Raw genomic sequence first — 24,802 nt, 5'->3', positions numbered from 1 at the left:
GCGTGACACTGTTCACAGATGTATTGATATTTTATTATTTTTTCTTCCTTTCTCTCACTCTCTTGAAGCTTCTTTCTTGTTCTTCTACATTTTCTCATCCACCGGCTTCCCCCTTTGGGCGATTGCTTGGCTATGGAGCACCTCAATATCTCTGCCAACAAGTTCTCTGGCGACGTCTCCGGCGCCCTCTCCTCGTGCAACCACCTCGCCTTCTTCATAATTTCTCCACATTTGCTTGGCGTCTTCTCTGGCGCCGGATCGTCGGGTCTTGGGGAATTATCTACCGGTGCTTGAGATTGAGTGAAATGGGGTACCGGCTCGAAACTCGAAATGCGAACACGAGTTTCCCATTATCTGCCGCTCGTTTCCATTAGGAAGAAGGAAGGCCAAGCACTGCCATTAAGATGAATGAGCAGGAACGAAACTTCCATTCCACTGCACTGAACCTTCAACCAAGTTGGAAGGATCAATCACCTGATTCACCTAGCTGGGCGTTGATTCTTGCTTAGTCCTATTCTGATTTTGGGCTGGAGCTTGAGGGAGAATTTGTAGGAGAATGGGATTTTTTCTAGTGAAAAATTCATGGCCATGGGTCATGTGGGGATGAGTGTAGACGAGGGGCTGCGTGGAGATGCAGATGCGTGGCAGCGTGGAGATAGGTTTTTAACCAAAAAAAATAAATAAATAAAAAGAATAAAAATGCTTATTTTAATAAACAGAGAAGAGTTTAGATAAGCTGATGGAGGAAGGTGTTGAAAAGTGGTTAGCTAAACTAGTAAAAGTGGGTTTTCATTAGCTATTGTAGATAAAATTTTAGATAAGCTGCTGTGAGTGGTCTTAAGGGTGGATTGGCTAGGAAGTGGTTTCAACTACTCTCTATGGCCGGTTTGGCGACCCCAAGGCGAAACATGTTTTTGTTTTATAATATATATATCTATATTTTTTATTTCTTATGATGTTTTTATTTTTTTTAATTTTTAAATAATATTAATAAGTTTATATAGGATAAGTGTCATGTTCTGAAAAATGTTGACGTGGATGGCCATTAAATTCATTTACATGATATTTAGGCTAAAGACAACTACCGACTAAAAACCGAGCCGCCTATTTGTAAAGATAGGTTACCACATGCATCTACTAGAAAAGTAATTAAAAAAAAAAAAAAAAAACGATAAACTGGTTGTAACAGGAGACAAAAGGTACCTTTGTCCCTTCCTCGATCTTTCGCACACCAGCTCTCCGTCTCTCTCCAATTGCTCTCATTCCGTAGAGCATTCCAGTCAGATCTCTCTCTCACATACCGTGTTTGACCTGCAAACCTCTACTTCGTCGAAGGATTAGGGTTTCTATCTATTACCGTTCCCAACTTCTCAAATCTCCGCGTCGATTTTGCTCTAATCTCAATTTCGAGATTCAAACTTGATCCTAGGCATAATCTGCCATATGATTTGCTAAATAGATTCGATCTCCGCCATCGTTGCTTTTAGATTTGTTTGTTTTGGTGTTGGGCTTTTTGTTTTTATTGACGCTGAAATGGTGGATTCTGAGAGTCCAAACGGTTCTTCGCCACAGACGGCGGCGAAGTACGGCATCACAAAGCCAATCTCTCTTGCCGGACCCAACGAGGCCGATCTTCAGCGCAATATGGAATTGGAAAAGGTAAAGATTCGTTCTGATTTCTTTTCTTTTTGTTGGCTTGGTTAGATTCGCATTATAGTGAATTTTCTTATATAAATAAACGACTATATTGTTCGTAGTTCTTGATTGATTCGGGGCTGTATGAGAGCGAGGAAGAAGCTGCGAGGAGAAAAGAGGTCCTAGGCCGCATCGATCAGGTAATTGATTGGTTTCGTGGTTTTTCTCGCTACCTATTTGAGGAAAAAAAAATGTGTCCGAGATGTTTACGTTGAATATGGAGATTGGAGATCATTCTATGCATTGGTGGATCCTTTATGGTAAAAAAGTTTTCATTTTGCTGGCTGTGTGAGTTTCAAACTGTTCTCTTATGTGGATTAAGGGGAATTGCTGATAGAAATGATGGTAGAAACATGAGAACAAAACTATTTCTATTCAATCTTTGGTGAATTTACATGCTATGAATGGAGAAATTGGTGATGTCGGCGATGCCTAAAGCTCACTCGGTTGGCAGTTAGGTTTTGAAGGGCAAAGCGATTACTGATTCTTGATTTTTTAAATGTTTTCTGGTGTGGATGTAAGGTTTTGAGTTTACCACTAATGTGGATCGGTTATAAGTTGTAAAGGTATTACTGATTGTGTAGTAATCTACTTTTCTGTATGTTATGTAATTCTAGATGCTTCTTAGCAAAATATATTGTTGTAAAATGTACTGCTTGGAGTTTACCAACCTTTCTTTTTTCCACTTTATTAAATTTATACAATGAGCTGTTCTCACTTTATAGGAAGAGTGTTAAATTGGCTGAAAGTTGCTCATATTTTATTGTGTATCTAATTGAAGTTTTTGTGTCTTGGTGACTAAAAGGTGGGCATTTTAGTTTGTAGTTTATGCATTCTGCTATCTTTTTCCATGGGATGCATTATCTGTTGTGAAGTAATATATGTGACCTAGTTAACCTTTGTTGTAGATTGTGAAAGACTGGGTGAAGCAATTAACCCGCCAGAGAGGCTACACAGATCAGATGGTGGAGGATGCAAATGCTGTCATTTTTACTTTTGGCTCTTATCATCTGGGGGTAAGTAGAAGTTCAGTATGCTCGTTTTATGATGAGAGCAATCCCTTCTGCTTCATATATTCTTCTCCTAGGTATTTTTGGTTGGGTTTCACAGATGTCTTTAGAGTTGATAGGTGTATAAATCAAGTGATCTTTGCATGGAGAATCTTTTGATTTTCCACTTTTATTGGAGGATCAACTTGGATCATATTGAGTTCAGGTTTAAGAATTCAGTTACCTGCCATAATGCAATACTATCTTTGGCGATATATTTGAAATGGGGAAAACCAAATTCAACTATGAAGTACCCTGATATATAAGTGGCAAGAAAAGTATCTGTCAATTGTTGCTCGTTCAATCTGGAGGAAAGAGAGGAACTTTTGTTAGGTAGAATCATTTATCATGATTATTTAGGGTACATGGGCCTTTGCTTAGCTTGTTACTAGGAGAATGGAAAATCATATTATTATTTCAAAATTGCCAGTTCCAGAGTATATGGGACTTTTGCTAGTAATAATCGAGCTCATTTTTTATGGTTCTTAACTGGTAATTCCTTTCTCACAGTGTGAGCGTGGCAATGCTGGTGGTGGCGGCATTGGACATGATGATGATGTCATTATTATTTTAACATCCATGTTGGAATGTTGTTGGGCTTCCGTAATAGGTTGTCCATATTTTTTGTGCTCTCGGTCTTGGATGGGGCGTTGGTGCTGCATGTGGAAGAAAAGAGAAAATGCTTATTTGGTGAGGTCCTTCTGAGCAAATAGTGCATCGTTTGGCTAGCGTCATTGATGGAGGTTCTTTTGGGTTTCTCTGGAGACAGAGTTTGTCAAATCTTTTAGGGAGGGGACGAAGGTTCTGATCGTACGTAGAGGTGGGAACAAAGATGGCCCGATTTTAGAGGCGGCAGCTTATGGGATGGCCGGACAGAGAGGGTTTTTACTGATCCCTGAGGGTCGTGGAGGGTGGGCTAAGAAAGGCAAGACTTCCTTTTTGCTACGGTGGGGTGTGGGAGTGGGAGTGGGTCTTCGTTTTTAGCGGAGAAGAAGGGTGGGAAGGAGGAGGGGCCAAGGCTGGGAATGGTTTTGAATAGGACGGGGCCTTTGTTTGAGGAGGTGGTGAGGTCGAACTCGTGCCCTGATGCGACGGTGATGCCCATCATGGGTGGTTTTCCATCGTTGTATGCGGAGGTGGTGCGATCAAAGGCCTTACGTCATACTGTTTGAGTATATTCGGATTACCCTGAAGTTAGGAATTTGATGAGAATTGTATTGCTTTTGATAAAGATTAGATTACCTTGAATTTAGGGATTTGATGATATTGAATCACCTTATACTAAGGGATTTGATTAGAATTATATTTCATCTGCAAGCTCTATAAATAGAACTTTTTGTATTGTAAACTCATCAAGGAATTAGAGCAACATGTAGCCCTTTGGGCTTTATCCTGTGGACGTAGGTCATAGACCGAACCATATAAATTCCTTGTGTTCTTATTTTGTTATTTCGCTATTTGTCTTTATTTCTCCATTCGATTATGTTTTCTTTCATGGTATCAGAGCTATAGGCTAACGCCAATGTTTGATCTAATGGTCCATTAAAATTTTTCTTTTTTTCTTTTATTTCATTTTTATTCTTGATAGCCAATATTTTGCAGATCTCACCATAGATCTTGCATAGTATCTGACAAAAAAAAAAGGTACTCCTTGGCTGTTTCAGCACAGCAAGAACCATGGCCATCTCAACACAAAGACAAAGCTCTCCGGCCAGATTTTGGCACAACAATTAGCCAATAGCCCTTTGCCGCTGCCATACAGGGCCATATTGTTCAAACCCAAGCCCATTTCAGCCCATAGTTGGCTTTCATTTCATCTCATAGTTGGCTCTTATTTTGACCCATAGTTGGCCAATCTTTTTTGGTATTTGTGGTATTGTTTAAAACCCATGCTCATTTTAGCCCATAGTTGGCTTTGATTTTGGCTCATAGTTAGCTTATTAAAATTAAAGGCGCATTTCTAATCACCGTCGCCTATCGCCTCCAGTCTCACCATCAATCGTTATCATCTCCATACGAAGAAGAAGAATTTATTGAAAACTCAAGCTTCCAGAATTCTTGCATCTTGAGTTTGGGGGGGGATGCTAGAGTATATTTGGATTACCTTGAAGTTAGGAATTTGATGAGAATTGTATTGCCTTTGATAAATATTAGATTAATTTGAATTTAGGGATTTTATGATATTGAATCACCTTAAATTAAATGATTTGATTAGAATTATATTTCATCTGTAAGCTTTATAAATAGAGCCTTTTGTATTGTAAAATCATATAGGAATAAGAGCAACATGTAGCCCTTTGGGCTTTATCCTGTGGATGTGTTATAGACCGAAACATGTAAATTCCTTGTGTTTATTTTATTATTCCGCTATTTGTCTTTATTTTTCCATTCGATTATGTTTTCTTTCACATAATAGGTTGTGGGCCCCGTTGGCGGAGACGTGTGCTATTGATATCCTTCCAGCGGTGAGGTCTGTAGACTGTGAGGGTTTGAGATCGGCAGTGGACTACTTTGTGTTGGAGATACCTCCACTTGATCCGATGGTCAAGAAGAAGCTGCTGCGTCTGTTGGGTAAGAAGAATCTCGAAGCTGGTCTCTTTGTTCGAGGCTTGGTAGGCTCTGCAAGGATGACAAATTCGCATTTGAATTTGCGTATGTGGAGTAAGCTGCTTGTTAGGTTCAACTACGTTGTGGGCCGGGTTGTTGGGAAGCTGTTGGTTCGGTTTGAGCCATAAGATTAAAGGATTTCGTTTGGGGCGGTTCATGCCTAAACCCAAATTCAAAGAGACGATGGAAGTCTTTGCGGGTCTCGTATCTGCGAAGTGTTCTCAGCGTCCGACAGTTGCCCATGGGCTGGAAACGACTTTGGCGGCTGTTTCTGGGGTGGTTCAGGGTTTGTCGACTTCTGAGGGTGGGTGTGTTTCTGATCCAACGGTCAATTCCGCCAAGATGTCTGCATCTTCACGGTTTGTCTTTCCCCCCTTGACGACATCGGAGATGTTGTCTTCGGTGTCTGTGGATGCTCCTCTGGCTCAAGTAAGCTCTGTTGTTGGGTTTGGTTCTTTCGGTACTTCTTCCCCTTTGCCAAGCAGCTTTGGTGGTGCTTGTTTGACACTTCAGCTCAGACCTGAGGGGTCTTCTCATCCCATCTTCGCCCTGTCTCAGGTTTCTTTTTTAGGGGCGGTTGAGTTGGGTGAGAAGCTTTGGTGTTCTTTTTCTGTGTCATCGATATCTAAGCCTTTTTAGAAATACTACTGGAAAGCAAGGGAAGGTTGATCAGTGTAGTTGGATGAGAATTTAACAATAGAATCTGTGGTAGCAATGAGGTTGCCTGTCAGTTTTACAGCCGAGAAAGCTACTGCAGTGCTTCTTGTTTTGCGGGAGGGGCAGATTTCGTGAAGGATATTGTTACGCCTTTTATTTCAAAGAAGGGTTTCCTTCGGAGGGGGTTTCTCAACCCGAGCCTGGCTGTGAAAGTTTCTACTCATTCCTCGCTTTTCGAGTCGGTCGTGTCATCATCCACTCTGGATGTCAAGGAAGATGGGGTGATAGGGCTTCCCTTCTCCTTGAGTGATTGCGTCACTCCTTTCTTTGAAAAGGGCAATGAATTCAGAGTGAATGGTTTGTCCCAATTTCAGAAGTGGCCAGTAGGTTTTGATCATATGGGGAGGTAGTTGTGTGGGAGCAGGGTGATGAGATTTGGGATGGGGAGGTTGGAGATTCCCCTTATCCTTTTGGTGTTCTTCCTCCCAGCATGGCATTAGATTGGGAGGTGGATAGTTCTGAGGATGAGGATCCGTCCCTAGCGATTCAGGATGCCTTTGAAGAGGACTTTCTTAGGGAAGTTAAGGTTGCGCGCCCAAAGTCTAAAGGCAGGAGGGGGATTTTGAATTTGGTAAGTTCCATCAACTACGGTGATGCAAGTGCGTTCACTCTGCATAGGAAAGGGAAGGCTCACGTGTGGTAGAGGGGAATGCTTCTTGAGGATTTGGGTTTTAGGGTTTTGGTTTTTCAGGGTTTGTTTGGGTTTTTTTTATTTTTGGTTGGCTGCTCTGACTGTTCCTGTGTACTTAGGGGGCGCCTTACGCTTTTTTAATAAAACTTTCTTACTTATATAAAAAAAAAGGTTGTCCATGTGTGAGGTAGTACAGTTATCTTAGACAGCCAGTTATTTTGTGACAGTCATTAATTTCTTATCATTAAACTAATTATGGATAGTGCTGCTGTCCTGAATTTGGTATTGCTTCAGTTTTTGCCTGCCAGTGGATCTGGTCCAGCCAAAGACTGTACAAAATTTTAAATCTCTTTAGATTCTGACAATCTTGTGTTGTAACTCTCTCTCTCTCTCTCAAGATGCATGCATACACACATAAATACATGCATACATACATACTAGTGATGTCCTAAAAGTTAAATAACTACTTTTTCGAAGTACTATATAGCAACAAATTACTATCTTGACAGGTACATGGGCCTGGGGTTGACATAGACACATTGTGTGTTGGGCCATCTTATGTGAATCGAGATGTGAGTCAAATTTGATCTTGTCGTTCAGTTTTATTGACTCTAGACATTTAAGCTTTACCTAACATATGATCGTCTTTTCCCAGGAAGATTTTTTTATTGTTTTGCATAATATTCTGGCGGACATGGAAGAAGTTACCGAGCTTCAGCCAGTTCCAGATGCTCATGTCCCAGTAATGAAATTCAAGTTCCTGGGAATATCAATCGATCTTCTCTATGCAAGTATATCCCTTTTAGTTGTTCCAGAAGTAAGTTTGGACTGCAGTTTTTTGAGCTGTGATTATATTATTCTCTCTCTCTCTCTCTCTCTCTCTCTCTCTCTCTCTCTCTCTCTCAGTATTGTTTACCTATTCTATCTCTGCATGCCTCATAACCCTTTAAAAGGGCTTCTAATTGTATATGAATTGTATGATGTTGGCTTCTTCATTTCTTTGGTAAAGCCGTGCCTTCTCGAGTTCTGGTAGTCACTTGTGTAAGCAACAAAAAATTGCAGTTACTTTGATTGCTAACTTGGGTCGTATGTGATAACTATAATCTAGTTTTTTCAAGAAAATCTTAGGTGTACCTGCTTCCAATTGCATATTTTGATGTGACGTTTTAATTTTCCTCCTCTTTTTTTTTTTTTTTTGGGGGGGGGGGGGGGGGGTTAAGGTCCTAAATGTTTCTTATATTCCAATGTTGTACTTTTCTCCCATCTTCATTTAATGCTTGATGAATTAGTTGCTCTCTGCAATGCCATACCCTTTTTGACCGCACTCTGTGATTCAGATTTTGTGATATAAAGGGTGCATTTTTGTTTCTTGTGTTGGTTTCTTATCAATATTTTTCTGGAACTAACTTATCAATAGGACCTGGACATCTCACATGGGTCTGTGCTGTACGATGTTGATGAGCAAACTGTTCGAAGTCTTAATGGCTGTAGGGTTGCAGATCAAATTCTTAAACTTGTTCCAAATGTTGAGGTGAGCCATGATTTATACTCCACCCTGTGTGTATATATTTTATTGTTTTCAGTCTTTAACCCTATATGCAATTGTAGCACTTCCGCATGACGCTCAGATGTCTGAAGTTTTGGGCTAAAACAAGAGGTGTTTATTCAAATGTAAGATCGATGTATTTTTATGTTCTTTTGTTGCTATCAGCATTACAGTTTACATATCATGGTTTTCATTTTCTCATTTTCTTTTATCTAGGTGACTGGATTCCTTGGTGGTGTAAATTGGGCTCTTTTAGTCGCTCGGGTATGCCAGCTTTACCCCAATGCAATTCCTAGTATGCTGGTTTCTCGGTTCTTCAGAGTTTATACCCAGTGGCGTTGGCCAAACCCTGTGATGTTATGTTCAATCAAAGAGAATGAACTTGGGTTTCCTGTATGGGATCCTCGAAAAAACCCTAGGGACCGATTTCATCACATGCCAATAATAACTCCTGCATACCCTTGCATGAATTCTAGCTACAATGTCTCAACAAGTACTCTTCGTGTTATAATGGAGCAGTTCCACCATGGTCACAGGATCTGTCAGGTTTGAACTTGCTTCCACCCCCTCCCCCTTTCTACCTACTCATGGGCTTGTCTTCATTTAATTACTGATACCCTGCCTTTGTGATTTTGTCCATTGATAGGAGATTGAACTGAAAAAAGCCCAGTGGAGCGCTCTGTTTGAGCCATATCTATTTTTTGAGGCCTACAAAAACTATTTACAGGTCGATATAGTTGCAGCTGATGCTGATGATTTGCTAGCTTGGAAGGGATGGGTGGAGTCTCGGTTTAGACAACTTACCCTGAAGGTTAAATCTGTCTTTTTAAGATATCGTTAGGATGCAGGAGTGAACTTCTCTGTGTTATAGGCTACTATTTTTCATGCATTCATTGCTCATTAAATATTTTACACACTGGAGGCAGGAGGTATGGTTGTTTCTTCTTATTAGTGCTTTTCATTCATCACTGTGCAGATAGAAAGGGACACAAATGGGATGCTGCAGTGCCATCCTTATCCAAATGAATATGTGGATGCCTCCAAGCCGTGTCCGCATTGTGCTTTCTTCATGGGCTTGCAGAGGAAAGAGGGTGTTAGAGGTCAAGAAGGCCAGCAATTTGATATACGTGGAACAGTTGATGAGTTCAGGCAAGATATCAATATGTACATGTTTTGGAAACCAGGGATGGATATTTTTGTTTCTCACGTTCGTCGAAAGCAGCTTCCTGCTTTTGTTTTTCCTGATGGTTATAAACGTTCTCGATTGTCAAGGCACGGAAGCCAGCAGGCTGAAAAAACTTGTGAAGATGATGTGGGGTGTTGGTCTGGGTCTGCTGAAAGACGTCTCAAGAGGAAAAATGATCCTGAAACGGTGGATGTTAAGCCGGAAAAACCAGAGAAGCGAGTCTCTATTAGCCCACAACCGCCAGAGTTGGTTACTCCAGAAAGTCGTACAAGTAGGTCTGGTGGAGTTTCTCAGGTCAGCTTCAGTGAAGGGGTTAGATTAGAGTGTTTAACTGGGCATGTAGATAGCAACTCTGAGGTTAGGTCATCTGGTGGACGGTTAGGGAATGAAGAGGGTATCATAGAAAATCATGTGCAGATGGGTGAAACTGTTGTTAATGACTCTGTCAACTTGACTGAGCAAGCTTTTGTAAGTTCATATAATTTGCCAGAAGTTAGGAATGAGGTAATGGTAACTGAAGCAGTGGAGAAACCTGACATGTATTCCCAGAATGGGGACAAAGTTGAGATAGCTTACATGGAGAGTGCGGAGACTGGATCTACCTGCAGACTGCTGAATTGGACGGAGGGTGCTGTTGATGCTGATCAAGAAGTGGTCAAACCATGTAATCAGACAATGGGTAAAGAAAATGCTGAAAGTGTATTAGAACCAAGTTGCAGTACTCGGAACCTCAGTTGCGAGGTAAGTTTCTCCGTTTGAAGACCTTGGATTAGGCATTGTAGCGGATGGCAATGAGAAAATTGGATGTTCTGGAGATAAGTGAGAGAGTCAGGGATCTTTGCAGGGCGATGCAGATCCTCATTTGCTTTTGCTAAATGAGTGTTTCAATGTGAGCGAAGTATTTCAAAATGGCTTGTCTAAAGACTTGGAGGTTTTGATTCTTAACTTCTGATCTTCATTGATTTATTATTTCTGGTTTTACATACCCTTTTTTCCCCCAACAACCCATAAGAGGGAACTTATACTAATTTTCCACCTTTTTGTTAGCTGGCTTGCGTACTATTCTTTTCCTTTCTGTCTCTTTCTCCTGTTGGGTCATTTTTAAGAGAGAGCAAGCCTGTTTGTAGGTTCCCATTCCATTCTCCTTCATATGCTGTAATTCTTATGGAATTTCACACGTCTTTCTTTCTATATTCATTTTATAATGCTAAATTTTTGCACAGACAATCTCCTAACTGGTGCATATGTGGTGGCAGGTCCTGCACCACAATACGTGCTATGTTTCCAGTAACTGTGCATAAGAACCTGACTAAGTTTTGTGTCTAAGGATCAGATAAATGACCCTACCTTTTTGTTTCTTGTCTCTAATATGTTATTGGGAGCTTAACTTGTTCTTTGGGCCTTTGTCTTCTAGAGCCAAATATTGGACTCGAGCGTGTTGTGAATTCTGAAGATGGAGCTAGGTCAGAATCTATTCAAGAGCCAGTGATAAGGCACGTTTTTGAAACATTAAATTCTTTTTAATGCAATCATTATATCTTTATACTGTTCTGTTTCTTGTGCATGGCTCCTGTATGCAGGTTAAGTCTCAAGTCTGTGGCACAATCTTTGGAAGGTCACTATAATTAAACAGGGAGTCACTTATATGAAAGGAGAGAGCCAGCACCTTGGTAAGTGGCCCATTAATTGCTGGCTTTCTTTATGGTTTTTCCAGGTGCACACCATGAGACATCCTGTGAGCTGTGGGGGAGCAGGGATCAGCAATGCAAAGCGTGTGCATAGCTTCGCGGTTTTGCTGCAGATTGCCCGATGAAGCTGAGAACAGTGTAGAAGGTTACTAATGTATGAAGTAAAAAGGTACTCTGAAGACTGGTCCTCTGTTCTCTACTCTTCTTTGCGGATGTGGGAAGTTTTGTAGCCTTCTGTTGGTGAAAGAATCCATTTAACTGGGCAGAATATTTATTTACGAGAGGAAATTGTGCCGCTCTCTCTCTCTCTCTCTCTCTCTTCTTTTTTTTTTTTTTTTTTTTTTTTTTTTTTTTTTTTATTTGGGGTGCGGTGGGGGGGATGAGTGTATTTTTAGGCATTTATAACACCCATCATTTGTACTTGTGTAGCTTCCTCGCAAGAGTTTTTCCAAACCTTTTAGTTTGTAGACTTGCCGCCTTGTAAGACAGTTTTGTTGAATCATTGTGGTTTATTTTGTCATCACTCTCTCTCTCCACAAATTTTACACATCACTAATAGTGGATGACTCCAAGTGGTCTGGGTATTCTACTCAGAGGCACTTGAAGCTATTCCTGTTGACAGGGTTCTACGAGGAAGTGAAAGATTTCCTTTTGAGGTTTTGCTTTACCAGATGCTATGATTTTTGCGTGTTTGTTGATCGTTATCCGTAGAAGTTAGAGTCATTATAGCTGCAATTTATTTGCCAAACAAGTTTGCATCAGGATTCAGGACTTTGCAAAAAAGTGGTCCTTTAATCCGTCTAATATATCAAAATTCCCTGGATCTTCAAAGTTTCTAAAATCCTTGATGAATGATGCGATTTTTACAAGTTCCTGTCGTGCTTCCGAATCCCGGACACTACTGTATGAGTTGGTGCAATTCTAAACAAAGCTGTCAGCATCTTCCTCAGATACCTTCCGACTCTGCTTGTAACTAGAAAGATATGTAGCACTGCCGAGGAGAGGAGCAACATCAAATTCGCTTCCCATCTTTTTCCCTTCAGAAGCTCTGGAAGTGCTGCAGCGGCAAAGAATCTGCAAAACCTCCTCCATGGAAGGCCGAGTTGAAGGTGATGTCCCGGTACACATGAGTCCTAGTTTAAAAACACTAGACATCTCTTCCAAGTAACATGCTTTCTTGATTTCATTGTCGAGGGCATCAGCAATAGACTTTCTTTCCTTATAGTGCCACCATGCCCATTCTGCTAGGCTCATGTGCTTGTCCCCGCTTTGGGTGTCTCTTCCCGTAGCGAGTTCGAGAAGTACAACTCCAAAGCTGTATACATCGATCTTCTCATTCACCTTCGCCGTATAAGCATACTCTGCAATGCAAATAACGGAATATGTCAGTTGATGTGCCTCTAATTACATGCTATCATGTGTTAAGAATTAAAAATTAAGGTGCTCTTACCCGGGGCGATGTATCCGACGGAGCCTGCGACAGTAGACATCGTTTGGGGCTTTCCAAGCTTATCTAAAATCTTGGCCAGTCCAAAATCTGCTATACTTGCCTTGAACTCAACATCCAACAAAATGTTGCTGGACTTGACATCTCGATGAATGATCGGAGGAGAGCAGTTATGGTGCATGTAATACAGGCCTTGTGCTACCCCGATTGCAATCTGCAACCTCTTCGGCCAATCCAAGACCATATGATGCACTGGATTCATACCTGTCGTTGATCTCCTCTCCTTCCCATGGAGCCATTTATCTAGACTCTGATTTTCCTTGTACTCGTAGACAAGAAGCTTTGTGTCCTGGCACGAAAAACAGCACAACAATTTCACTATATTCGAATGCCTAATCATACCCAGCACCTGAACCTCCGCCATAAATTCTTTCTCCAGCTTGTGATCTAATGTCTTGTCGCTCCAAATTCTTTTCACAGCAACAAATTCGCCCGGACGGTCAGTGGGAATCCGGTATACTTTCCCCGACCCGCCACTTCCTAAAAGGTTATTTTCAGTCAGTTTCGACAGAATGTTCAATTTTTCAAAATCCAATCTACGGAACGACGTAATCTTCCACGTTCCCAGATTACGTCGGTGCTTTTTAGTCCGGCAGCCTCTTAACTTATACAAGACCAAAGAAAGAGTGACGAGGAAAACTATAACGGCGAGAACTAGAATCATGGCAAGGTAGGTAGAGGACAGTTTGTTGGAGCTACCAAGTTGAGTAGTGTAACAGCTTGGAACGCCTGGAATTGGATTATCGGCGCATAGATTTGAATTGTTGAGGAAACTGTTTTCATATGCAGGGTTTTCAAACTGATATGGGATTTTCCCAGATAGTTGATTGTAGGACAAATTGAGTGAAGTAAGCCTCAAATTCAATTTGCCAATCTCTGGTGGGATTTCACCGGACAGTTGGTTTTCCGATAAGTCCAAATAAAGGAGGTCAGGTAAAGACCCAAACACGGCTGGGATTTGGCCGGAAAGCTTATTTCTTGAGAGGTTCAAAGTAGTCAACGTTTTCCATGAGATGATCTCCGATGGAAGTTCGCCAGAAAGTTGATTACCATCCAGCAAAAGAGAATTTAGATGATGAAGACTGGTTAGTTCCACTGGGATTTTCCCCGAGAGCAGATTGTTGCTTGCATCATACACAACCAAGTTCACCCAGGATGCGACTCCTACAGGAATTTGACCTGAAAATTTGTTGTTTCCGATTTCTAGCCTCGACAAATTCCTAGCAAACTTACTTGGAAGCTCGCCAGAAAACGAGTTGTCAGTTAACATCAAGCTTGATAGATTCAGCGATGTCCAAAGGCCAGAAGGAAGCTCACCGGAGAAGTTGTTTTCGTGAAGCTGAACCGTGTGCAAACTAGTACAATTTCCAACCCATTTCGGCAATTCTCCGCTGAGATTGTTAGAAAATGCAACCAGTCCTTGCAAAGCACCTCCATCGCATAAATGTTGAGGCAATTGACCGCTTAGTTGATTTCCCGAGACTTCAAATGCTTCGAGCTTCGAATTCATGCCCATCTCCGGCGGCAAAGTTCCAGTCAATTTGTTGCTAAAAACCCGAAAATCAATCAGTGGAAGTAGGCCTAAACTTTTCGGGATTTCGCCGGTAAGTTGATTAGTAAACAAACTCAATAGTTTCAAATTTTTTAACTTGCCGAAATCTTCCGGAATTGAACCGGTCAAGTTGTTCATAGAAAGATCAACGCGGATCAAATTTGTCGATTCAACCAAGCTGGGTATCTCACCGGACAATCTATTTTGAAAGAGATACACATAGCTTAAATTCTTTAACAAAAACATCCCACTAGGAATCGCACCTACCAAATTGTTCCTTGCTAAATCCAAGTGCTCCATGCTCGAAAGACCAGAAATGTTTTCTGGGATTTCGCCGATCAAATTTGTCACAGTCATCCACATAAACCTCAACTTCCTCAGCCGTCCAAACTCCGGCGGTATCGGCGCAGGTACAAACTTGTCATTATAGGCCATGCGCAGAACTTCAAGATTGGACAAGTTCCCGATGTCCCTTGGAAACGTGCCGTTGAACTCATTTTGATAGAGATTCAACGTGTGCAGCTCCGGCAGCCTCCCTATCGCCTCGGGGATATCGCCGGAGAAATTGTTCGCGCCCAGGTCTATGTACTGGAGAGTCGGAATCCGGTCGATGTCGTCCGGGATTGGGCCGACAAAATAGTTCTGGGAGAGGTCAAGAATTTGGAGCTTGGAGCAATTGTATAGGACTCTTGGAAACTCTCCGGGGATGTAATTATAAGAGAGGTCGAGGATGTTGAGGTTCCTGAGGTCGCAAATTGTTGCCGGGATTTTGTGGGTGATGTTTTTGTCCCGGAGGATGATTCCGGTGACAGTGCCGTTGGCGCATTCGATCTCCGGCCAATCGCAAGGTGAGGATGAGGAGTTCCAGGACTGTATGGACGGTGGATTGCCCCACTGCCGTTTAAGGTTCAGTAGCGTGGCTCGTTCGGTGTTATGGGATTGTGAATTCACTTGGAGGGGTGTGGGGATGAGGATGAGGAGCAGAAGGAGGAGTGGGGTTTTGAGAAATGAAACGGGTAGTACGGACATTTTGGTGGGTTCAGTTGGCTACTCCGGTTGAGAACTGTATTGCCGGGAAAAGGTGGGAAAGTAATTGGGCTGTTGGGTTTTAAATCCGATAGGGAGTTGTCTGCGGTCAAACTAACGTTTTCTGTTCAAACACGGATGCACGTTTTCTGTTCAAACTAACGTTTTCTGTTCAAACACGGATGCATTTTATATGTGATACTCATCACTAAGGTCTATCCTAACTCCACCGAATTCTGACTCTGACCATTTTTTTAACATACACTAGAAAAATCTCCCTATAGAAATATAAATATATTTTTCTTTAATAGAAGAAGGGTTTTTGAAAAGTATGTATTTTTTTTTTTTTTTGTCCTAAGGAATTTGGAAATATGGGATAACCGAAAGAGTCGAGAACTTGTTATTAACAAATTTTTGTAAAATTTAATTAGAAACTGACGTACTAATATATTTTATTTGAATTATATATTTATTATTCTCTTCTTTTTTAATGATAAAAATTAATTTCATTAAAACTATATAAAAAAAAAAGGGTACATGAGGAGGGGGTGGAGATTGCAACAAAAATCTTACATTGTATCATACACGTATATTTGAGTTTTAAAAGCTATAAAAAGGATGTTTTGGGGCTAGGGCTCCATTATATGTGTCCCCCAACCTCAAGACCGACCCAGCAGCCCTATAGAGAGAAAATAGAGAGAGAAAGAAAGAAATGGAAGGGAATATGAGATTTTGAGAGGAGATTAAGTGAATGAAGTGTGCTTGGAACATGAGAACTTAGAGAAAGCTTTAAGGGTAAGATCCTAACACCTTCCTTTTCAATTTCTTGTAATTTCTACTGATTATGAGTACTTATGTTTACTATTTTGAGATTTATGAGATATGGTATGCGTTGGGTTAATGGGTTTGGTTTGTTGTTTAATATTTCTAGGATGAATCTTAGGGTGATTCATGTTGTTTATTGAGTGGGTAGGTTATAGTTTTGTTAAGCATATGTTATTTCATTATTTTATCATAATTAACCTACTATTTAGAGAGATTAAACTTAGACCCATGTGTTTTATAGAGGTATTATTATGATAGATTTGTTGTTGGGTTAGTGGGTCTAAGTTTATAAGTTGGATATTATGAGTTTGATGATGCTTTATGGGAACATTAATGATGGGTTAGAGATTAGATGTTATGTGAAAAATTAAATGGACTTCTAATTTTAACAAGTGTGCGTGAACAGTGTGCAACAAAATATTAAATGCGAAAATTAAAGGAGACAACTATTTTGTTGACGAAGTGGAAACTCAATTAAGAGAAAAACCACTCCGGGGCAGCCAAACCCAGGATATCCACTATTCAGAAGACAAAGCTAGATACAAGATAGTAACACTCACATATACCCGATGCAGTGGTCGTATCTTGCTCTCTAACATGTAACCCAACACGAACGCTTCCCAACCAGGTCTCCTACCTGAAAGGGTCTTCAATGGAATCATTTACTTTAGGGCCAACCCCTAAGATAGACTTCAGTTGTAGCGCAGTAACAACACACTTGCGATGGCTTCAGAGAGACAAATTAGCACAACAATTTCTCAAAATAACTTCTCTGAGCACTTGTGGAATTAAATACCGAATTCTTACAGTTCTCAATGCCCAGGGGCCTCTATTTATAGGCTGAGGAACAGAATGGGCGACTGCAGTGATATATGCGGGTGCCGTCCGGACGGTGGACATGGGCCGTCCAGACGGACAACTATGCGACATATTTTTTCGAAAATTTCACTGAGAAATCTTTCCTGTTTAAGAGCCACGTCCGGACGATAAGGCATAGTCGTCCGGACGGTCGCACGTCCGCTGCAAGTAATTCCTTATAAGGCTTCGCGCGTCCGGACCATGGGAGATGAGCGTCCGGACGACTGATCTTCAACATGCAATTTCCATATCTGCTATGCGCGCGTCCGGACCATGATAGGCAGTCGTCCGGACGGTTGAAGTCGAATCGGCAATTTCCTTAACTATTGAACACGCGTCCGGACCAAGGCTGATTGTCGTCTGGACGGTGATATTTGAATTGCGATTCTTGCCTTATATAAAATCGCGTCCGGACGGGAATCCACGTTGGCCGGACGGTTGAAGAAATCTTTCCATATTTTGAACTTGGAAAGAATATGAAGCTGATCGATCATTAGACGTCGTCCGGACTAGCTGCTGAATCGTCCAGACGGATACAATCTGGCACAGAAGCTTCTCGATACAGTGAAGGGTTCGGATGGAAACACACGTCGTCCGGACGGATGATGATCTGTCTGGCGTCCGGACGGATGGAACAGTGGACAGATGGGCGTCCGGACGGGATGGCACGATCGTCCGGACGGTTGACAGGGAACCGACTTTTCTGACTGACTGCAGAATCTTCTAAAACTCTTCTGAATAACGGAATCCCTTGTAAAACAACATCTTTACATACAAGTGATTTTGTCAACCAGAATGTAGCCAATCAAAACTTAACAAACTCCCCCTTTAGGCATTCTGGAACAAAAATCACTTGACCGGTTTGGAAATACATTCCCGGTCCAAATCAACAATTACTCCCCCTCAACGTCTCAGAAGTACAAGGGTAAACAGAGTAATAATATCCACAGACAAAAAACTTTCTAAAATCCAAAACAATAAGAAAATAGAGAAAAGTCTGTAAGTGGCCCAAAAGAGAGGAACTGAAATCGTCCAAGTACCAAATCCTGCTAATCCACTGAAATCAAGTCACGGAGAGAAATCCGTATAAAAAGCTGGATTTGTACTACTTCGGCTTCTAGCTTAGGAAGCCGGGAACCATGGACTGAAAAATCTTCAATCTCTTGATTTTGCAAAGCCTGAAACTGGTTATCCGCAGATTGACATCCTCTAAGCAACTGGTCTGCAAGATAACTGAGAAGATTTACCACCGAACCTCTGACTGATGCAGATCTGAGGGAATGCTACGGAAGGGTCTGCATGAGCTGGGGGGAAAAAGGTCATCTCAAATCCCATGACCTTTGAAAATTGAACATCTGACTTCAACAACAGTTAAGTTTTCCAAAGGATCCATCTGTTAGATATTGTGCTGGGAGCTGCTGGATGATATATTCTTGAAAAAATTTAAACAGAAATATCTCCTAAAATAACACCACAAATAAATATTAGATCCTGTTAGTCCAAAAAAGAAAGTGGTATTATGACAGCTGTCGATTGGATGCCCAAGTATTACAAAAGCAAAGATTGCAATCCAAATGACCCAGATATACCAATATCAACCCAATACACAGACAGAATAGGATTTTCATGCACACTATCTCAAGAAAATATCCCAACAGAAATTTCAATATTCTAAAAGCACAAAAACTTAAAAGAATAATGGAAGACACAATGAAGATCATGGGATGAGAAGAGATGTGCAAAGAATGCCAAAACATCGGGAGAAATCCACGAGAAAAACACACAACATGACATGATAAAAATGCAAAGATGTGTGTATGGCAGAGAAAGGGATGCAAGTCTTAAACCTGAAGAGATCCTGTCTGGACAAGTCACTTAACCATCCGGACGGCTATTGCTAGAACAGCGTGAGGCAAGACTACGCTCGTCCGGACATAAGAATCGGTCCGTTCGGATGCTTCACACCGAAAAACAGAAAACTGAAGAAAAATTTGTAGAATTTAATTTTTCTCAAGTCAGTTTCAGAATACGCATGTATAATCCACTGATAACACAATCAGAGAGCATCTCAAAACTAAGCAGAGATATAAAAGAGAGTTGAGATTTTAATTAGCACAAATATTTTCCTGGACATAGAAAATTCAAATAGACAACTCAACTCATGCAATGCGTGTGTGTGTGAAGACTTAACCCACAAGGTATGACTTTCAATGACATGACAAATGGCAACTCGATTTTCTAGACAAGAGAGAAAATCAGTGAAAGATTAGTCAAAAGTCAAACCTTATAACTTACTAGGGCCTAGCCACCCTCATTTGATACACTCCCCCTGAGATGCAGCACCTGATTGTTTTACTTGTACCATGAAGGACAAAGTAAAAATTTTACTTGCACGTAGAGGGCAAGGCATATGGCAAATTTAGCACATAAGCAGTGAATATATAATTTAAAGCACATATTCATATGATTAACTGCTTGATTCTTATGGTGCTGCAACCTAGAGGGAATGCCAGAGTTTTTAGGTTCTAGGTTCAACTAGCATGTGGTCAATTTGGCCATCTTATCAAAAACCTCTTCTCTTATCCAGAATTTCTAGAAACAAAAAGTAAGAGAAGGAAAGATGTACCTTTAGGGGAGTTTTGGATAGTGCACATTTTCATCACATGAGGAAATAAGCTATCATACTTTTGTATATACAGGAAAACACTTGGCAAATTATAGTCATAAACTCTCAATTATATCTAAGCAAAGTAAATTAATACACAAAGAATTGAGAGATTAGGTGAAAATACAAGCAATATCTGATATGCCAAGAAAAAAAATCCTACAAATTCTCCCCAATTTTTATTTTTATTTTTTTAAAAAATAATGCAATATGGAAATGACATCATATGCAAGGCAAGATCAAACCTGATGATGCCAATACAGAAAAACAGTCGCTCGACCTGCTTTTTCTGTCTTCCCTAAAAAATACCTGCAATGCTCTCTCAAGAGAATAGGGGGCACAACAAACTGGTTCCTAGATTGCATAGTAAGCACACAAATATAACAAGTAAAAGTGCAAGCAATCAAACCTGATGCCTTAGGATTAGGAACCGAATTGTAGGCATGAACACCTTCTCCTACTAGGTGCGTTCATTCCCCTTCATGGGGTGAATGGTCTCATTACTCTTGACCCATACCTGCTTGACCCGAGGCGGTCGCATGCAGGTCTTGTCCATGTTGTCCATTCTCCTTAGCATACCTTGCATTAGGCTCAGCAATCCTTCATAACCATGGCTGCCATTGGGCTTCTGCGGCTTTCTCTTGTAGAGCCTTGATTTGTTTTTCTTTGTTTTGCCACTCTGATTGGCAGGAACAAACTTCTGCTGATGCTGTGGAGCTTGAAGAGCCGTAGGAGGTAGAGTGCTCCCTGATGTAGCTCTTGTTGGCAGCTTCTTTGGCTTTTGAGCCTGGAGCTGTGGACACTTGAGTCGGATGTGACCGGTGATGCTGCAGTGATGGTAGGTGGGCAAGCTTCTTTTGCTTGAATGATTCTTGACATTCTCTGCAGAATTATAGTTAGCATTCTTACAAATAACATTGTCCTTACCTTTTATATGTCTCCTATGCGGAGGGACATATTTTGATGAGGAAGAATCATCAACTTCACTTTTCCTCATAGCATCCTGCTTAATCCAAGGCCTGTGGGATTTCAACAAATAACAATTTGACCTAATATGACCAATTTTCCCACAATTATGACAAGTAGGAACAAACTTACCTCGTGTTCCTGATTCGTTGGGCTTGGGCATTACATAATTATTCAAGCAAGAATTATCCAAATAAGCAGTGTCTACTATCATAGGCTTAATAATAATGGAATCTAATTCAGAATCAGAAGCATGTGAAGTAGAAGCACTCAAATCATCAACAATTAAACCAGGCTTGTTAGGAACATCTGAATGAATACAAAGCATGCTCTTCAAATTATCACTTGAGAATTTTTTAAGAGATCATCAGATTCTTTTAATTTATTCTCAAGTGTATCAATAATGTTAAACATCATGGTATTTTCAGATCTCAAAGAGTCAATCAAAGCATGTGATTCAGACAATTGCATAATTCATGACTCTTTTTCTTGCTTCACCTTTTTAAGCTCTTTATGTGAAATTTTAGAATGTTGAGCATTCTTCAATTTATTAAAAACCTTAAAGAGCTTAATATCAGAATCCTCATTAAATAACTGAGAAGAATTCATGATAAAAGGTGTAATAAAAAAATAGAAGTCACAAAGAGATGAGGATCACACTCAGGAAATAAATCCTAAACAGAGTGTACCTGCTCTGATATCAATTGAAAAATTAAATGGACTTTTAATTTTAACAAGTGTGCGTGAACAGTGTGCAACAAAATATTAAATACAGAAATTAAAGGAGACAAATATTTTGTTGACGAAGTGAAAACTCAATTAAAAGAAAAACCACTCCGGGGCAGCCAAACCCAGGATATCCACTATTCAGAAGACAAAGCTAGATACAAGATAGTAACACTCACATATACCCGATGCAGTGGTCGTATCTTGCTTTCTAACATGTAACCCAATATGAACGCTTCCCAACCAGGTCTCCTACCTGAGGGGGTCTTCAATGGAATCCTTTACTTTAGGGCCAACCCCTAAGATAGACTTCAGTTGTAGCGCAGCAATAACACACTTGCGATGGCTTCAGAGAGACAAATCAGCACAACAATTTCTCAAAATAACTTCTCTGAGCACTTGTGGAATTTAATACCGAATTCTTACAGTTCTCAATGCCCAGGGGCCTCTATTTATAGGCTAAGGAATAGAATGGGTGACTGCAGTGATATATGCGGGTGCCGTCCGGTCGGTGGACATGGGCCGTCTGGATGGACAATTGTGCGACAGATTTTTCTGAAAATTTCGATGAGAAATCTTTCCTGTTTAAGAGCCACGTCCGGACGGTAAGGTACAGTCGTCCGGACGGTCGTACGTCCGCTGCAAGTAATTTCCTTATAAGGCTTCGTGCGTTCGGACCATGGGAGATGAGCGTCCGGATGACTGATCTTCAACACGCAATTTTCATATCTGCTATGCGCGCGTTCGGACCATGATAGGCAGTCATCTGGACGGTTGAAGTCGAATCAGCAATTTCCTTAACTGTTGAACACGCGTCCGGACCAAGGCTGACTGTCGTCCGGACGGTGATATTTGAATTGCGATTCTTACCTTATATAAGAGCGCGTCTGGACGGGAATCCACGTCGTCCGGACGGTTGAAACAATCTTTCCATATTTTGAACTTGGAAAGAATCTAAAGCTGATCGATCACTGGACGTCGTCAGGACAGGCTGCTGAATCGTCCAGACGGATACAATCTGGCACAGAAGCTTTTCGATACAGTGAAGGGTTCGGACGGAAACAGACGTCGTCCGAACGGATGATGATCTGTCTGGCGTCTGGAGGGTAAGGCACGTCGTCCGGACGGATGGAACAGTGGACAGATGGGTGTCCGGATGGGATGGCACGATCGTCCGGACGGCTGACAGGGAACCGACTTTTCTGACTGACTGCGGAATCTTCTAAAACTCTTCTGAATAGCGGAATCCCTTGTAAAACAGCATCTTTACATACAAGTGATTTTGTCAACCAGAATGTAGCCAATCAAAACCTAACATTATGGATAGACATTGATATGTATGAAAGTTATATTTGAGCTTAGAATCGTATTAAGAAGTAAAATCAAGCCTTAGATCATGTTAGAATGGATTAAACTAGGACATTTTAGAAATTGGGGTTTTGCTAGATTGACCGAACGATCAGCATCAATTGTTCGATCGGTATTCATACCGAATGATCGATGCCGATCATTCGACACAAGTACTGAACATTTGATGGCCATGTAGAATGACCATTTTACCCTCAGAATAGTTTTAGGAGTATTTTAGCTTAGATTAAGACTGATGATAGACCCTTTCACAGATTTGGATGTTGTGGATTGTCAAGGAATTTACTTTGTGTAAAATCACGACTAAGGTGAATAAAACTCACATGGATACTTGTTATTATCATTTTTCCTGTATTGCATGATTATTTTGTGTACCAAAACATGCATGTTTACAACTCACATGAAATATACTTTTTAATTATTAACTCTATTATGTGAAAATGAGTGATTAATGACAAGATAATGAAAATGATGAGTTTATGAAAAGCATACATGTAAAAGATAGTGAATATTACATTACATGGCATGACATGGTATACTAGTACATGCGGGATAATGGCCATGTACTTACTATTATACATATTATTCTCTATGGTAAAAGGTTTATTTCTTTTTATGTTTGGCCTTGGATCCAATGGTTGTTTTGTGAACGGTGCACTATGCTTGAATGAGGTCATGGTTACAGACATTATTAGTAGTGTGGGTCACCTGAGGTCAGACTTGGTAGCTATTAATGATGGACGATAGCATACATATTCGGGGCACCGGTTTTGTATTACAGGTTCCTTGGGACACCTCCAACCCTGTAGGGAAGGGGTTAATATTCTAGGTAGACCATACAGAATTGAAGTATGACATGATTCTCTTGTTATAACATATATTATATCTATATTACATCCATGACCATTTTGTGAAATGAGGAATTATAATTGTACATTGATGTATGTGATTTTTATAAATAACTAAGTTCACCACATGATAACCTGTCATCATGTGTATTATTAGTCACTAAATCGTGGACTTATTCTTGTATCTTTTCTACCTATGAAATATCTGTTGTTTCATAGTTGAACCACCATTAGATATTGGATTCGAGATGGACCTCGAAGCAGATGCATCTGTTTGGTGTAGTGATATTGATCCGGTGGACGCTCGAGGACTTATTGGAGGATTTTGAAGGCCGCTCATGGTAATTAGTACTTTTGGGTGATGTGTAGGCTTAGTTTTTAATGCTCAATTGTGTATTAATGTTTAGTTTTGATCGATGATATGTATAGTGTGATTTCAGTCAATGTAATGACTCTTAGTAGATGCTCTGGTTGTAACTAATGTTGATAGAATATCTTATGTTTCCGCTACATAATATTCTCTTCTTGAGAAGTAGTAGATCCCTAAATCTTATTCCTTGTGGAATGAGACTGGGAGACGAACTGTGAAGTTAATTAATTTCTCGGGGCGTTACAAAGATACCTTTGGAACCTCAGCTGATCCTTAGGAACGAATTGCTTCACTAGAGAAACATATGATGCAAATGTCGAAGAATGTGGATACCTTGGTTGCTCAAAACGAACATTTGTTGCTCCAAATTTCAAAAGATCTGAAACAAAAAAAAATCCTACCCGAGAAGGGGAAGGAGAAAGTCAAGAAAGGGAGACCGAGGAAACAGAAGAGGTGCAGCACATCCGAGTGCCATATCAAGGATTCAAGCAAGGGTTGCATAAGACAAATGACCAAGAAGGAACCGACAGTCTTAATACAGAGGTGAATGATTTGGAGGCCATATGCGAGTAGATGGCTCTGGAAATGAAGGTGTCAGAAAAAAGGTCGATGGTGGAGGACTTGTTACAAGATACCAAGCTCCCATTCATTAATAGGGTAAAGAATTCCCCCTTCACAAGAAATTTAAAGTTCCTCATATTCCCCTATATGATGGAACCAAAGATCCTGCTAAACATCTGGAGACGTATTGGGTGCATCTCGTCATTCATGGAACTCTCGTTGAAGTAGCTTGTCAAGCTTTTCCTCTTACCCTTTCTCTGAATGCTTAACATTGTTTTGGGAAATTGCCTCTCAAATTAATTGGTGATTTTGATACCCTTGCAAGAATTTTCTTGACCTAATTCCTTGCAGGCAGGAGGCGTAAGAAGCCCTCCGCTTACCTCTTGACTTTAAAACAGAGAGAATCAGAAT

General features: G+C 40.7%; 2 protein-coding genes across 7 annotated transcripts in view; one reads left to right on the top strand and one right to left on the bottom strand.

Annotated features, from left to right (window-relative positions):
- The first annotated feature begins 1,161 nt into the window (after positions 1-1,161).
- LOC133871182 (nuclear poly(A) polymerase 4-like) overlaps positions 1,162-24,802 on the top strand; it is a 47,614-nt gene continuing 23,973 nt past the window's right edge. For 2 of the 6 annotated variants that reach the window (XR_009900835.1, XR_009900834.1), the window contains exons 1-12: positions 1,163-1,659; positions 1,758-1,835; positions 2,604-2,711; positions 7,209-7,271; positions 7,355-7,516; positions 8,117-8,230; positions 8,308-8,370; positions 8,462-8,791; positions 8,892-9,056; positions 9,222-10,172; positions 10,276-10,362; positions 10,846-10,925. Coding sequence is in view for 3 of the 6 variants with exons in the window: in XM_062308573.1 (XP_062164557.1) it covers positions 1,534-1,659; positions 1,758-1,835; positions 2,604-2,711; positions 7,209-7,271; positions 7,355-7,516; positions 8,117-8,230; positions 8,308-8,370; positions 8,462-8,791; positions 8,892-9,056; positions 9,222-10,172; positions 10,276-10,362; positions 10,846-10,875 (2,277 nt within the window). In the remaining 3 variants the exon portion in view is untranslated. Of the gene's footprint in view, positions 1,660-1,757; positions 1,836-2,603; positions 2,712-7,208; positions 7,272-7,354; positions 7,517-8,116; positions 8,231-8,307; positions 8,371-8,461; positions 8,792-8,891; positions 9,057-9,221; positions 10,173-10,275; positions 10,363-10,845; positions 10,926-11,011; positions 11,643-24,802 lie in introns of those variants that run through there. The other 4 variants (XM_062308573.1, XM_062308572.1, XM_062308574.1 and 1 more) reach the window with 4 other exon arrangements.
- LOC133871180 (receptor-like protein kinase HSL1) lies at positions 11,892-15,271 on the bottom strand. Its single transcript, XM_062308570.1, has 2 exons — positions 12,570-15,271; positions 11,892-12,480 (listed from the first exon to the last, which is right to left on the bottom strand). The coding sequence occupies exons 1-2, from the start codon at positions 15,205-15,207 to the stop codon at positions 12,041-12,043; spliced, it is 3,078 nt and encodes a 1,025-aa protein (XP_062164554.1). The 5' UTR covers positions 15,208-15,271; the 3' UTR covers positions 11,892-12,040.

This window comes from Alnus glutinosa, chromosome 6 (assembly GCF_958979055.1).
Source record: "Alnus glutinosa chromosome 6, dhAlnGlut1.1, whole genome shotgun sequence".
NCBI lineage: Eukaryota > Viridiplantae > Streptophyta > Magnoliopsida > Fagales > Betulaceae > Alnus > Alnus glutinosa.
The sequence above is the reverse complement of the archived record's forward strand: the minus strand, read 5'-3'. Positions and strand labels throughout refer to the sequence as shown.

Coding starts and splice junctions, on each gene's coding strand:
- LOC133871180 (XM_062308570.1), bottom strand. CDS start 15,207: ATGTCCGTACTACCCGTTTCATTTCTCAAAACCCCACTCCTCCTTCTG. Junction 12,481..12,569: donor CGTCGGATACATCGCCCCGG/GTAAGAGCACCT, acceptor TTTGCATTGCAG/AGTATGCTTATACGGCGAAG.